At 43.8% G+C, this 16,090-nt stretch overlaps 1 protein-coding gene across 1 annotated transcript in view; it reads left to right on the forward strand.

Annotated features, from left to right (window-relative positions):
• The window catches only part of LOC117350081 (SLAM family member 9-like), a 29,078-nt gene continuing 12,988 nt past the window's right edge, over positions 1-16,090 (forward strand). The window contains exons 1-3 of the mRNA XM_033924024.1: positions 1-271; positions 7,025-7,354; positions 15,198-15,458. Of these exons, the coding sequence (XP_033779915.1) occupies positions 241-271; positions 7,025-7,354; positions 15,198-15,458 (622 nt within the window). The 5' untranslated portion in view covers positions 1-240. The remainder of the gene's footprint in view (positions 272-7,024; positions 7,355-15,197; positions 15,459-16,090) is intronic.

A 16,090-nucleotide genomic window follows, 5' to 3' on the forward strand; every position in this document is an offset into this window, starting at 1 on the left:
GCGGACTGTTGGGCGCGATGGACCACTGGTCTGACCCAGCAGCGGTAATTCTTATGTTCTCAGAAGCTCAGGATGCTGAGTCAGCAGCTCAAACCACTAAGCCATGCCTCATTATTGAAATGACATTCAATTGTAGAATAGGGAAGAGCTTTAGATATGCCTCTAAGTCTGTTTAGCACTGCTGCGTCCCTGTTTCTGCAAACGATTCTCTGCCTCTGAGTCTACCACATAGTGGGGGGAATGAAGACCTTGATTTTTCTTCTCATCTGGGGTGAGTTATTCCCCTCTGTCTATTTAATTTATTTATTGAAGTCATGTGGTTCATCACCATTCAGTGCTTCACGGCAGTTTACAGACTAGCAATGAAATGGCCATAAAGAAGGTTCATGAGTAAATTGTACATCTTATAAAATTCCTTTGGTTTCAACGTACTTGGGAACCCTTCTGGACAGCTATGACCCCGTTGGCCTGAAGTCGCTTGATGAATTGTTGAATCTCTGTACGTTGTTTTCCTTTGTTACACCTGGTCTACTTGATCTTTGTATAATTTTCTCTAGATGAGATGTACTTGGAAGGAGGACCCTGGGAAGGGGGGGGGGTTATTTATTTTGGGGTGGGTTGTGTTGAGATAGGGGGGCTTTCTTATCTGTAGAGATGGGTTTTGTTATCCAAAATGCTGAGCTTGTTTGTAATTGATTGGTTACTTGTTTGCTGGTTTTGTTGAGCTCAATAAAATATATTTGAAATATAAAATTCCTTTGAGCATGTTTCAAAGAACTGTCTTGAGTGTTTCTGAAGTAACGATTCCATCTTATCTCTCTGCTAAGACCATCATTACAATCTTCTGATGTAGAAACATTGTTTTCCGACAGATGCCACCTGCTCTTACTGCCCCCTCTTTTATAAAACCGCGTTAGGCATTTTTATCGCCAGCCACAGTGGAATTAGCTCTGATGCTCATAGGAATTCTACGATATGTTTCCTTCACTTGAGTTTGGCTTTGTGCTTACTTTATTCCTATCCAAAACCATCTCAATGTCATTGGTGTTCCGTTAATTTTCTTTAAAACTTTTTTTAGACCTCGGACTAGCCATTAGGTGCCATGCATTTCTATGGTCACCAATCAAACTTATACAGATCGGGATGGTGCGAACAAGGTTGAAAAGGGGGGACTTTTCTTGAAACAGCCAGAAGGCGAAACATGTCGGAATGACAGGTCCCTTCCCGATGACAGTATGGGACAAGACTGACTTAAGATAAGTCAATTAAGTTATATTAATTTTAAGAATTAAGTTATATGAGACACTAAAGAAAAATAGCACTGAGCACTTTAAATAAGAAAAATGTGAAAAAAAAATACACGAGGCTAATGAGGATGCCATTGCCATAAGTCTGATTGGCACCTAATGGCTAGTCTGAGGCCTAAAATTAAAGGAACATCAATGACATTGAGATGGTTTTGGATTAGTCATGTTTTCAATGTCTTACATTTGACTGCAGGTGATACTTTATTCCTATGGCATTAAAGAGAAAGTATGGAAAAGGAAAAGCCAAGAGTTCTGCGGTAGAGAGGTTGTGACCAAAAAGCAAAAGGAAGACTGAGGAAGCAATGTCAGTGATGCAGGAGTTAATTCAGTCAATCAGAATATTCTCCCAGGGGAGCTCAGAACGGTTTTCAAATATTTAAGCATTTTTCCCTCTCACACAAAATCTGTCTAAGGTACCTGGGGCAATAGGGGGATTAAGTGATTTGCCCAGGGTCCCAAGGAGCAACGTGGGTTTGAACCCACAACCTCAGGGTGCTGAGGCTGGAGCTTTAACCACTGGGCCACACTCTCACTTCAACAGCAAGGAATGTGCATCATTATGAACCGTTAAGACACATGCCCTGTATAGCTGAAGAATTTGCAACATCCCTGCTTTCTCCTCTTATCTCTACTGAGCAGACAGGCCCACCAAATGCTGTGTTATGAAGGTTGACAGTTTGTTTTGTGGGTTTGAGCTTATTTTGCTCAAATATGCCCTACAGTTGGTTGAGGGTCTGAAAACCACCCAGCTCTGAGGTGGACAAGAAGCTAAAATTGTGATGGATTGGATTACTCACTCCACTCTTAGCCCAGTTTATATTATTTTAGAGTAAAGGGGTAATATGGGGTCAATATTCAAAAATTTACCCAGCTAAAATCAAGTTTCATCCAGGTAAATTTATCTGGTTAACCAGCTAAATCTGTGTGATTAAAATTATAAGCAATGTTCCCTCTAAGGACTGAGTTCACGTGAGCATCTCTTCAGATACATGGACTGCAGACAGATGTATAAGATGCAGGCAAAATTTAATACGAACAAATAAACCACTTCCTCAGGGGTCCCATAAAAAGGTGGTGTCAAATAAACACAACAAATATGCCGGATCTGTATACACAAAAAGTGCTGCTGAAAAGAGCCAAGGCAGATGCATACTTTATTTGAATTTGCTATTTTTATATTTTTTCTATAGTACTCAATAAAAATTATTAATTAAAGTACTACAACTATCATTTCTATAGCACTGAAAGGTGAACGCACAAGCTGTACATTTAATATTTAATAGACAGTCCCTGCTCTGAAGAGCTTACAATCTAATTTGGACAGACAGGACATCTGGGGGTTGGGGAGATTCTGGTAGATAGAAGAAATGATACAATGGGTAAAGGTATCTGATGGTGAGTAGGAAGCAGCTTCTAGCTTGGATTTGATTGGTGCACTTCCCCTTTTCTTCATGACTGGAAGCGTGATATGAATGCATTTCTCTCCACAGATCAAACTTGATTAGTGGGATTCTTGAGAAGCAGGAAACTCACTGGTTTCACTGCAACACCTGCAGCCTTCCCAATGGCTGGATTCTACCCAGTGGTAGAGTTGGGGGGTGCTGGCAGCTCTCCTCTCCGCCCACCCACCTCTTCAAATCTATGCAAGCAGTGGAGGCATGGCCTAGCGGTTAGAGCAGCTGCCTCAGCACCCTGAGGTTGTGAGTTCAATTCCCATGGCAGCTCCTTGGGTCTCTGGGCAAGTCACTTAACTTCATTGCCTCAGTTACAAAATAAGTAACTGTCTAAAATGTGTAAACCATTTTGATAGTATAAACCACGCCAAAAAAGCGGTATACAAGTCCTACCTGCTGCTCACAGTGGCCTCATCTCTTCTTCGGATGTCACTTCCTGGTGGAGGGACCAGGAAATGACATCAGAAGGAGAGCAGAGAACAGCACAAGCAGCAGGTAGGAGATGCTACTCGCTCCCAACAAACATTTGAAGAGGTACATGGAAGGGGGCCCACAGCAGAGAAGAGTGTGTGTATGTAGGGGGGAGGCAAAGCAGGGAAAAGTGCAAAGGAATACACGGTGTGGCGATGCCAAGCGCCACCGCCCCAGGACCCTCCCTCCCTCATTACACCACTGATTCTACCCCAGTTTCAGCAGAACAGGGCGGGTTTGGGTGGAACTGTGTGGGCCAATAGGGTGGGGCCATGGGGCTAAATTTTTTGGGAGTAAAATCTGATAACTCTAACCATATCAGTACAGGCCATATTTTCACTAAATGCTTTACAAATGAAAAAAGTTTTCAATAAAGTCTTAAAAGACTTAATATGTGGCTCAAGCCTCAGCTCACGTGAAAGTTGGTTCCATAGTCTCGGTGCCCTAAAATAGAAAGCCTTAGTTCGTGTAAATTCCCACTTTGTTCTCTTTGCAGATGCTTAGACCAGTCAATTATCGTAAAAAGATCTTAAGTCTTGCTGGCGCAAAAGGAATAGTTAGAACATGCAAATAATTTGGTTATTGAGAAAAAAAAAAAGCTCTACGAGTTCATAGTTCATATCTCCCTTAAAAAAGGCCCTAAATACAAATCCAGGCATGGATCAGAGGTAAAATTAGGATTGCAGCCTTTTGAGAAAACAGAAACCACTTGACTGAGCCACCTTAGGAGAAGGGGAAGGGGATGATACAATTCACTAACTAGGTGCAGTGGTGCCAAGTTTGTAAAGAACTTAAACATTTAACACAATCTCTCATCGTCAAAAGTTGATCATGGTATTTCAATAAACATTTCATTTTTTTATGTAAACTCCTTTTTAAAACATTGTTTTTGTCTACTGCTGAGTTCTGTCTTCTGAGATTCTAAGGAAAATGAAAACTAGGAGAAAATATTGCCCAGTCAGACTTTAATTTCCAGGAAGTGCAAAAGGCATGACTCCGGATCAGCAGATTTCATGAGAATGGTCATGGTACGTTCTGGTCACCTGCTCAATTCCATTTCAGAGAGTATTCTGTCTGTGCCCCTGAGGAAAAACATCATACAGCAGCCTAAGAACAGAAGAATAGCCTTACTGGGTCAGACCAATGGTCCATCAGAAGCCCGTTCTCACAGTGGCCAATCCAGGTCACTAGTACCTGGCCAAAACCCAAGGTGTAGCAATATTCCATGCTCCCGATCCAGGGCAAGCAGTGGCTTCCCCCATGTCTTTCTCAATAACAGACTATGGACTTTTCCTCCAGGAACTTGTCCAAACCTTTCTTAAAACCAGCTACACCATCTGCTCTTACCACAACCTCTGGCAATGCATTCCAGAGCTTAACTATTCTCTGAGTGAAAAAAATATTTCCTCCTATTGGTTTTAAAAGTATTTCCCTGTCTCCTAGTCTTTGTAATTTTAGACGGAGTGAAAAAAATCAATCCACTTCTACCCATTCTACTCCACTCAGGATTTTGTAGACATTTCAGGTCTTTGGCACTTGCTTTATTTGTCTAGGTCTTAATTTTGCCCTAGCCTCCAGAGGACGTAATAGGGCAGAGTACGGTACTGGGGTTCAAGAAAGGATTGGACAATTTCCTGCTGGAAAAGGGGATAGAAAGGTATAGATAGAGGGATACTATACAGGTCCTGGACCTGTTGGGCTGCCGCGTGTGCAGACTGCTAGGCATGATGGACCTCAGGTCTGACCCAGCGGAGGCATTGCTTATGTTCTTATGTTCAAATGCGAGGAGGTGGGAGTTGAAAGTTAATCTAGAGGTGTGGAGGTTAAGTAGGGAGTTGAGAGAGTAAAGAAGAGATGTGAAGTAGAGGGAGTGAAGGAGAGATGTGGAGTGATCATTTTGTGTGGTTGTGCAATTTGATAAAAGCCTCTTTTCCACATGTAACACAGACATTACGCATAGAAAAAGCTGTATAAGATGACAATTCGTGATATACCGCAATTTGGAGCCAAGAGTGGGTCTCAATGGGTGACCTTAATAGTGGGCTGAATGGCCCGTGCTGGTCACCTACCAAAACACTGCTAGAAAGTTCCTGGGGAAGGGAAGTTGGGAAGGATGATAGAGCAAAGGGGTGGGGGGAGAGAGCAGTGGTAGGTGGGAGGCATAAAAAAAAAAAGCAGTTACGTTTTCTGCTGTGGATTGAGCAAGGGGATTGGAGTGGTGGGCTTTGGGCAGGGTATTTAAGGCCACTGTCTCTGAAGAACAGGGTTTTCCCCTGTTCCTTGAAAGCGGATTTCCCTCCCGCCCACCCTATAGAGGCAGGGGGCTAGGCAGTAGGGACGGGAATGCTTGAAATTGTCACAGCTGTGGTAATCCTAAACTACAAGGTGTTGGCCCATCAAGTGATGAGCGGTTCTTCAGGAAGTAAGCTCATTGAACGGTTAAACTTTGGGTCAGGTGGCCCAGAAAGGGGGCATGGAGTTCCGTGCCTTCCCCCAGGACCTAGAGCTGACATGGCAGGGATCTATAAATACATATATTATGATTTGGCTTGTAGTTTGGGAAGAATTTCACTTGTTAATTGCTTACTAAAGTTGTGTTAATAGCTGCGGTTTGGTTTTTCCATCAATAAAGAGTTTGGTTGTCTGTTATTCCTAGTGTTAAAAGTTGTGTATACATAAGGTGACCATACGTCCCGTTTTGAACAGGACGATCCCGTTTTCAGACCTCCTGTCCCGTTGTCCCCACAGACAGCTTCGGGACGCCGAAATGTCCCGTTTTCAGGGACAGCGTCCTGAAGCTGTGCTTGGGGACAACGGGACAGGTGATCACTTCCTGTCCCTCCCTGCCGCAAAAAAAAAAAAAAAAAGCCTCCCCATCTTTCCCCTTGTCTGCTGCTCTTACTGCCCTGCCGCTACAGCTGCTAAACCCGACAGGAAGTCTTCTTTCCGATGTCAATTCATATAATTGACGGGCACCTTTAAATTCTTAGGTCCTAATCTTTTACCACGGTGGTTAAGTAAACCTCTGGCCACAGCAGTTAAAGTGAAACTGGTTATTCAGCACCAGGTACCCAGATGACCTGCTAGTCTTGAATATCCAATTTCATTGCCTCTCTGCAATTGTTATCCAGTTAACTATCTGAACATGGCTGTAACCAGATAAGCTCTTGCTTTGCCCAAGACCACGGTGTACCCAGCACTGTCCAAATAGTGTTGAGGAGGTTAGAGGGAATATTTAGCAGCCCCAGCTCGTTAACATTGCTGAATATTCCACAACACTCCAACAGTGGACACGTAACGAATACCGTAGTCTGTCCCTTTTACTGAGGTCTTTTTCCTCCGTAAAAAACAAAAAATATCTATTGTATGATATTGATGACAAGTTTATTGTATAACATCGATAACAAGATTATTGGGGTCGTTACGTTTCCACTGTTGGAGTGTATGGGAATATATTGAATGTGGATTCTTTCCCCTTAGTTTTTATTTATGTTGAATATTCCTCTAACCAGGCCTTATCTACTCTGTAGAGACTGCAAACCTGCCTAGTGCCTTTCAGTAACAGCCTATTAACCTCTCGGCTACCTCCAGGAGGACAGAAGTCGGCAGCCACAAAGACGAAAGCTATACAGTTCCTGACTGTACAAACTATAGATATTAATTGCTATACTGTATTACAGAGAAATCTGTTGTATGATCTGAAGCTGAAAGAAAATCACTGTCAAAGCTTAATTTTCAAAACTGGGAGAATAGATTTCTCTTCTTATAATTCTCTTTGTTCTGTGTTATTAGGTGCAGGAAACTCTCAGGATACAGAAGCCCCCCAAGATGTGTTTGGGATTCTGGGGGAGTCAATCATTTTCCCTCTTGAGATTCCCAAGGAACTGAATGTTACCAAAGTCTTCTGGATTACTGTAAAGGGAGCTACTAATATAGCCTTCATAAAGATGGGAGAGAAAGTGGATGTTTTAGATCCCCGTTTTAAAGGGCGAGTGCGAGTCCCTGATGGCAATTTCTCTCTAGAAATCCAGAGTCTGAGAGAGGAAGACGGACAATCCTACAATGCCCAAATAAGCACAGATACATCCTCCTACAAAAGGGAATTTAATCTTCGTCTATTCAGTAAGTTTTCAGATTTTAGATTCATTTCTTTTTATATTATTGCATTACTCTCTGTAATAAATTGTTGCACTCACATTATTATATTCATCGTTATTTTTTTTTCATCTTTAGTTTCAAGTTTATTTAGTCTTGATATACTGCTTTAATTACCAAAGTGGTTTACTTTTGTACAAAAAGACAGGATACACGGTCAATACAGGCAAAACATACTACAACCATGTTGGGTCCCCCCCCCCACACACACACCCATTTGTTGAGATATTCTTGTGGTTGATGTTTTGCATTAGAGAATGATATGGGGAAAAAATCTGTCCCCGTCACTGCACCACCCCCGGCCTACCATCCTCTGCACCGCCCCGTCACCGCCGTTCCCTTCACCGCCCCGTCACCATCACCGCCATCCCTTTCACCGCCCCGTCACCACCACTGCCATCCCATTCACCACCCTGTCACCGTCCCCGTCTAGCACCCATCTTCTTCCCTCCGCTCCCCCATAGTCTGGCATCTGTCTTCTTCCCTTCCAGCGTCTTCTCCCCACTCTGCCTTCCACATTTCCTTTCAGGGTCTGTTCCTCTCTACCCTCTTTCAATGTCTGTTCTATTCCTTTCCACCACCACCCTTCCCTCCCTCCTTTACCATCTGTTTCTTTCTACCACCCTTCTTTCATATTTTCTATCAGTCCCCCCACCATCACTAGCAGTCTCTCTTCTCCCTTACCATGAGCAAATAGAACTTCTGAAAATTGTATTGCTGAGGCATTATTTCTAGTACGCCTTTTTTTCCAGATAGATAATGACATCAATTTTATAATTCTTACTGTCTGCTCTGATTTCATTCATAATTTGGTTTGTGTTTTGTACCTGAGGATTCCATGAGGCATTTAACCTTTTCCTGTCTCTTCTGTGATTTCAAGTTGATTCCTTCAATAATGGAGTCTCAAGGCAGTAGCAGTTTTCTATTTTGGGCTCTTTTGACATTGTTTAAGAGGTTTCTTGTACATTTGGTGCTGGTCTTCTTTGATGAGGTCACTTCAGAATCTATTTCCAAGGAAGAGAAACTTTTTCCCTTTCACCCCCTCCTTCCTTGTGTGAGCCGGAACACGCGGTCCCCGCAAGCAAGTAATTTTATATCATTTTCATTCTATTCATTCATAGAAATTAAAGTCTAGATAATGCCAGTCACATAACAAAACATGATTTTACAAAAATAATTCCCTGCACAGTCAAGCCTGCAAGGATTACTAGATGCCTTTCAGCAGCTCCCTTCCCTCCCTCCCCCTTACCTTTGTGGCCAAGTCAAAATGATCTACCAACAATAAAATTTTAAAAACACAAAGCACGCTGTACGCAGAGAAAATGTTAATTATTATTTATATTCCGCGGGTTTTCAAAGAGGTCAAGGCAGATGACTTTATGCAATGTCACCTCAGTAACAACTATAGACAAATATTCCCCCTCCCTTTTTACTAAACTGCGATAGCGGTTTTTAGCGCAGGGAGCTGCGCTGAATGCCCCACGCTGCTCTCGACGTTCATAGGCTCCCTGCGCTAAAAACCGCTATTGCGTTTTAGTAAAAGGGGGCCATAGTGCAAAATATAGACAGCAGATATAAATTCTCAAAATGGACACATTTTGATCACTAAGTTGAAAATAAAATCATTTTTCCTACCTTTTTGTCTGGTGATTTCATGAGTCTCTGGTCCTTCTTCTGGTTCTTCTTCTTTCTTCTCCTGCCACCCCCCCTCTTTCTTTCTCTCTCCCCCTGGCTCCCCTCTTTATTTCTGCCTTTCTTTCTCTCTCCCCCTGGCCCCCCTCTTTATTTCTGCCTTTCTTTCTCTCTCCCCCTGGCCTCCCTCTTTATTTCTCTCTCCCCCTGGCCCTCCTCTTTCTTTCTGCCTTTCTTTCTCTCCCCCTTGACCCCCTCTTTATTCCTGCCTTTCTTTCTCTCTCCCTCTGGCCCCCCTCTTTATTTCTTTCTTTCTCTCTTCCCCTGGCCTCCCTCTTTATTTCTCTCTCCCCCTGGTCCTCCTCTTTCTTTCTGCCTTTATTTCTCTCCCTCTTGACCCCCTCTTTATTTCTGCCTTTCTTTTTCTCTCCCCTTGGTCCCCCTCTTTCTTTCTGCCTTTCTTTCTCTCTCCCCCTGACCCCTCTTTATTTCTGCCTTTCTTTCTCCCCCTGGCCCCCCCTCTTTATTTTTTCCTTTCTTTCTATCTCCCCCTAGCCCCCACAAAGCCATCGTGCCAATTTCTCCACTTCCACGATTCTTTCCCTACCCTCACCCCCAAGCCAGCAGCCGATTTCTCCCTGCTCCTTCCCCGATGTCCTGATCTTCATCGGGCAGCAGCAGCATTCACAATTCACTGCTGTTGCCCGCTTCAGGCCTTCCTCTCTGTCGGGTTCTGTCTTCATGAAAACAGGAAGTAGGCAGGACCCGGCAGAGAACAAGGCCTGAAGCCGGCACCAGCAGCAAATTGTAAACGCTGCTGCTGCCCGAAGAAGGTAATGGAGCACCGAGGCAGACTGCTTCTCCCCCCTCCCAGCTGAACCCCCGCTGACCCTCCTATCTCCCCTCCCATGAACCTTTCCGACCCTCCCAGCGAGAGCAGCAAATCTCCTTCGCGGCTTTCTCCTCCCTCTGCCGCGTCACTGATCACGTCATCAGTGATGCGGCAGAGGGAGTAGAAAGCCGACGCTACTGGAGGGAGGTTTCCTGCTTTCGCTGGGAGGGTCAGAAAGGTTCACTTGGGGGGGGTTGAGATAGGAGGGTCTGCGGGGGTTCGGCTGGGAGGGGGGAGAAGAGGTCTGCCTCCGTGCTCCAAGGACTGGCGCCATTACCTTTTTTGCCCCTCCTGCCCCCCCCCCCTTGGTACGCTACTGCTCTCCAGCTCTCCTTAGTTTGCCGGTTTTCTTTTTCGGCGACCGGCACGCTTTCAAAGAGCCGCGCACGCACGGCTGCTCAAAGTTCAATCTTCTGCTCTGCTGCAACTTCCTGTTTCCGGTTGGGTCAGAGCAGAAGATTGAATACTGAGCAGCCCGCGTGCGCGGCTCTTTTGAAAGCGTTCCGGTCGCCGAAAAAGAAAGCCGGCAAACTAAGGTGAGGTGGAGAGAGGAAGCTGGTTAAACGATCGAGCCGGCGTGCGGGTGATCGGGTGGGGGCTGCGGGGACCGCATGATCCTTTATGCCTCAATGCGGTGACAAGACCATTCACCGCTCCACGGGGCGGTGATGGTCTTGTCCCCGTCCCCGCAGAGGCTGCTAATTTTCATTCCCCGTTTTTGGCGGGTTACCCGCGGCTAAACGCAGTAGCCGCGGGTAAACCGCCACCGTGTCATTCTCTATTTTGCATCTCCTCTTTCCTCCCTTAAGCTGGGGCTCTGCTGTCTGGGGTAGAGGCAGGGAGGGGTAGTGATTCAGAAGCCTCAAAGAATAAAACAATCCAGAAATAAATGGGTCAAGGTAAGCTCAGGAAGACTCTGCAACATGTGGCACAGACACATTCGCCTCACCATTGTTACCCCTACAGAATTCTTTTACTCCATTAAAACGCTGCAGTGCTGAAGAAAAAAGAATTGAGTTGGAATCGGAACCAGAATCCGTAAAGGTAACTCAAGAAGAAATGCACCCCCAAAGGAAAAATAAGAAAGCTCAAACCAGAAAATTATTGCTGTTAGAGAATCCCATCATCAGAGGCATTAACACAAGTCAAGGAGCCTAAAATAGTGAAGTGTCTCCCAGGAATACCAAACAAATACTGTCTGTAATTAGGGAAGAAACTAAGAAGCTGATTCTCTAAAGTCACCATGCATTTAACGATGGTACTAAACCATCATTAAATGCACTGATTTTACCGCCCAATTAAAATGGCTCACTGTGGTTCTTTTCCATGCTTTCTAGCAGCCTTACTTGCCTGAGGAGGAGGGAGGGAGAGAGACTGTAAGGAGAGGAGCATGAGAGGGAGAAATGTTGGGGAATAGGGGTGCATGGGGAGAGAGAGAGAAATGTTAAAAATTATGGAGGAAGAGAGAAATGTTTGACCCAGGGCACAAAAGAGGGGGAGAGGGATGGTGGATAGTGGGAGAGAAGCAGAAATGTTGGACATGGCAGAGAAAGAGAGAGAATGCTGCATGGGGAAAAGGAGTTTTTGGACCAAGGGTGCAAGGGAGGGGGAAAGAAAGAGAGATGCTGAACATAGGAGTGTATGAGAGGGAGGGGGAGATCCACAACAGGTGTTTTTTTAATGTAGTGATTCTAATATGTCAGTTTTTGAAATTTGCATCTACTATCTTTACATTTTGCACAGTACAGAGGGATATCACTTTTTCTCTTTCTCTGGTGTTGCATTGTGGCTTCTTGGGAATTCAATTTAATATTTTTCTATGTGTTTTGATTTTTAATTTGTGGTTAGTTATTCTTTACTTTGTGAGGGTCTGTTTGTGTTCTGCACATATGAAAGAGACATGGTTTTCTGTTAGCGTTAATTGTGCAGGATGGATCTGTACCAATCTGGCTTCTTTAGTTTTCCAATAGGTTTATTAATGCTCTAGTATGTATTGCAGTGTTTGGTACTGTACTTTTCTAAGTAGGTCCTTGTTACATGACTCATGGATGTTTTTAAAGAGTGGTGCTCATACAGGGGGAACAGTATTCTCTTTAAGCTACACTAAACATCCAGCATTTGAATTTTACTCAGAGTAGCTAAAAACTACATATGGATAAGTAGGGAAAGCATGCAGAGTATGGCATACTTGCAATGCCCTAGGCCAGTGTCCCGCAAACTTTCTCGAGCCACGGCACACTAAAGGTACTGGCCATGGCTTGAGGCACCTGGAAGTGCATAGATATCACCGTGATGACATCACACGCATGCGTGACATCATCATGTTGATGTACGCATGTATGTGAAGGCCCTCCAGGCATGCCCTGAGACGCCAGTGGGGGGTGCCAGATGGGAAGAGGGCCAGAGAGAAGTGTATGTGCTGGCACCCACTGATTACCTACAGAACATGCCTCTCGCCATTATGTATGTGGATATTTTGTAAACCGCCTAGAAATTATAGAAACTTTTTTAAAATAAATAAATAAAAATTCACTTCAGAAGGTGAAAATAGCTCGTGTGCTTCTCATTTGCAATACCATATAATATCCAGATCCAGGTTCTTTTCTTTATAAATCAAAGGTTCCCAATCTCGTATGTGGTCTCAATCTCAATCAGGGCCTTGTTTCGTGGGAGTATCCCACTGCGTCAGGAGGTGAACATTTGAGAACAAGTTCTAAGCAATTTGGCTATCTATTGAAAATGTAAAGCTAGTTATCCTCTTCATAACCTCTAATTTCTTATTATGTCCTTCTCTCATTTATTGAATTTACCTGTAAATCGTGCCGAGCTCTATCTTTATGGAGATGATGCGGTATACAAACTTAAGGTTTAGTTTAGTTTAGTTTCATAATTTAAACTGCGAGTTGTTACGCATCTCAGCCAATCAGAAACGGCAAGGCTTTTAAAGAGCCCTAAAGCACATTTAATAAAACGTTAACCATTTAATCTTCCCATTCAAACCAAAAGGTTCACTAGTGATAGTTTTAGAAAATCCATTGTTGCTCAATTTAATCTTTATATTGCCCCCTCTCATAAATGTAGGCTGGGCTATTATAATACATTGGAGCTCATCAAATTTATGTCTGAATTCAACGCAATGTCGAATCATAGGAGCTTCTTCTTTTTGTTTAGTGATACAATATTTACTAAAGGTAAATCATGCCAAACAAATCTGATTGAATCATTTGACTGGGTAACCAGAGAATTAGATTGAGGAAGTATACTGGATATAATTTACTTAGATTTCAGCAAAGACTTTCGACACGGTTCCTCATAGGAGGTTCTTGATTGGCTGAAGTTAGGACCCAAAGTAGTTGACAGAGACATCAGAAGGTGATGGTTAATGGAATTTGCTTGGAGGAAGGAAAGGTGAATAGTTGAGTGCTGGGGATGATATGTTTCTGAGCAATATTGCCAAAGGGTTAGAAGGTAAAGTTTGCCTTTTTGTGGATGATACCAAGATTTGTAACAGAGTGGACACCATGGATGGAGTAGAAAACATGAAAAAGGATCTGCAAAAGTTGGAAGAATGGTCTGTCTGGCAAAAAAGCGTACGATAAACATAGAGGATCTCTAATTAGAACACTAAGGATGTAAATGAAAGAACTAAAGCTGGACAGACTTGCACGATCTGTATCCCATACGTGGTAATTTGGTGTAGGATGGTGTGGGCATCAATGGGAACTCCACTAGCTTGGAAATTGAGTTGTTACTGGCCAGACTTTATGGTAGATATCCTGCAAACAGGATGGTTGGATAGGCACTTCAGCATTTGGAACCTAGGACAAGACCAGGTGGACTTTACAGTCCATTTATCTGGCCATACTTTTCTTTACAGGTTACCACTGTTACTTTCCTTTCTTGGTATTGGCGTTGAATGAGACAAGGCATTATGGAGGAAATTCTATACATTGTGCTCAGAATTTGACACTGGGAAAAAATTGGCACCAGGCATCTAATATAATAAAATGCTAGGCCGCGCATGCGCACTTCCTATGCGTGCGCCGGTTTTCCGTGAGCTGTAGCGACCCATAGGAAGTGCGCATGCGCGGCTTACGGTCTGGCCTGCTCCCTGTTGAAAGACGCAGCGGTGGCTACTCTCACGATCCCCGCCTGCGTTCCCTCCCTTCCTGTAAGTTGGCCGTCCCCGCCGCCGTCGTTCCCTTGCGCACCAGTGCTCCATTATTGCTCTTGGCGTCTCCCTTACAGTAACTTTGCCGTCAGGTAGGAGTGCACATGCCCCTACAGTACTCTCTCCACTCTCTCTCTTCCTTACCCCCCCGAGGCAGATGTCGACCACGGCGGCCCGAGTCGGATGTTGGCCGCGGCGGCTGTAGGCCGTGGCAGCCAAACCCTGAAAGCATTTTAACATAAGTAGGGCATGGAGTTCAGGAGGAAGGTATGGGGGGGAGGAAAATACTGCACAGGGAAGTGGGGTGGGAGGGAAATGCTGCAACACACGGAAATGGAGGGGCAGAGAAGGGGTTGATGGACAGGGGAAGAGGTGCTGATGAACAGGGAGGGGGGGCAGAAAAATGAAGACAGGCCTACTGCTGGACAGGGGGAGCAGGAAGGAGGTGATGATGGACAGGGGGAGGTAAAACAAAGGGAGAAGGGCTTCTGCTGGATAAGGTGAGCAGTGATGGGGTGGTGGAGGACACAGCAGAGGTAAAAGGAAGGGAGAATGGACAGGGGGAGCAGGCAAGGGGTGGTAGTGGACAGCCAAGGAAAAAAAAAAAAAAGACAGACAGAAATACAGAAAGCGGCTAAGGAGAGAGAAAAAAAAATAAAGACAGACACACACACATATATTCTAGCACCCGTTAATGTAAAGGGCTATAAGACTAGTGATTCTATAAAGGGTGTGTGCCTATAGGCACCAGATTTACAATTTTCCCATTCATTAGTTCAGTTTATTAGGTTTTTAAAGATTTTTTTGTCCCGGTGGGCTCACAATCTATCTAATGTATCTGGAGCTAACGTTCATCTGGCTGCACGCCATTCTATAAAGCATAGTGCTAACGTGTAACTCAGATGGGGGGGGGGGGGGAGTGGCCATAGGTATGTCAGAGGTGTTGCAAAAAGTTGCATATGTAGTAATAAAATACAGCCTTAGTATGCCTAATTTGGGTGTCAGCATTTTCAGCAGCTCAACTACATCTCTATAAATGTATGTCTTGTTGTATAGGGAGGGGGCAGTTTGTTTCAGAGTCTTCTCTCCACCTTTTGAATTTTTCATCCACACAGGTCGGTTACAAAAGCCTAAGATCCACAAAATCATAGTTAACCCTGGGAATATGACCTGCAGCGTCACATTGAATTGTACAGTGGAGAAAGAAGAAGGTGTGAACTATACCTGGACAGCAGAAAACGGATCACCATCGACAGGATCCATTCTTAATGTGTCTCTGACTCTCAGTGCAAGCAACGATGCATACAAGTGTACAGCAAAGAATCCAGTCAGTGAAAATTTTACACAGATAACACCGTGGGAAGTCTGTGCGCGAGGTGAGATTTCTTAGCAAGGCCCTTGCCAGACACTTTAGGCCCTATCCACCCATAATTATAAAATAATTTTCAATTGTTTGATAATCTACGATTGCCCTTTTTCTGACTCCCCCATCTCATTACTATCACAGAGATTAAAGTTTGCTGTAACTTTCTTGGCTTCCTGATTTAGGGTCTCTTTTGGGTTCTTTTGTATTTTCAAATGAGGAGGGCTACAGTCCGGCCATCGGACCAACGGTTGGCTCGGGGGGCCGTTCAAGCTGGACTTCAGTTTTGACTGTTTTGATTTTATTTTCACTTCTTTTTAGTTTATGATATATTTTTTAGTCTCACTCATTGTTTTACCACTTGTTTTGTTTTATTTTATCATTCAAATTTCATTTAATTTCCCCAGAATTCTATTGCTTCTACGGTTCTCCCTCTGCATCTATTATTATCTCCCCTCTTTTTAACCTTTCAAATTCCTTTAGATCATTGTAATCTTATTAGTATGTTTATTTTCTTATTTTTCTCCTCTATCTCTATTTTCTTTATTTATTACTCTTCTAATTGTCATTTTTCCTGGTACTTTAGTTAGATTGTGAGCCTTTGGGATAGTAAGGGAATTTCTAAGTACCTATCTTACTTATAAT

Source organism: Geotrypetes seraphini, chromosome 16 (genome assembly GCF_902459505.1).
Source record: "Geotrypetes seraphini chromosome 16, aGeoSer1.1, whole genome shotgun sequence".
Classification (NCBI taxonomy): domain Eukaryota; kingdom Metazoa; phylum Chordata; class Amphibia; order Gymnophiona; family Dermophiidae; genus Geotrypetes; species Geotrypetes seraphini.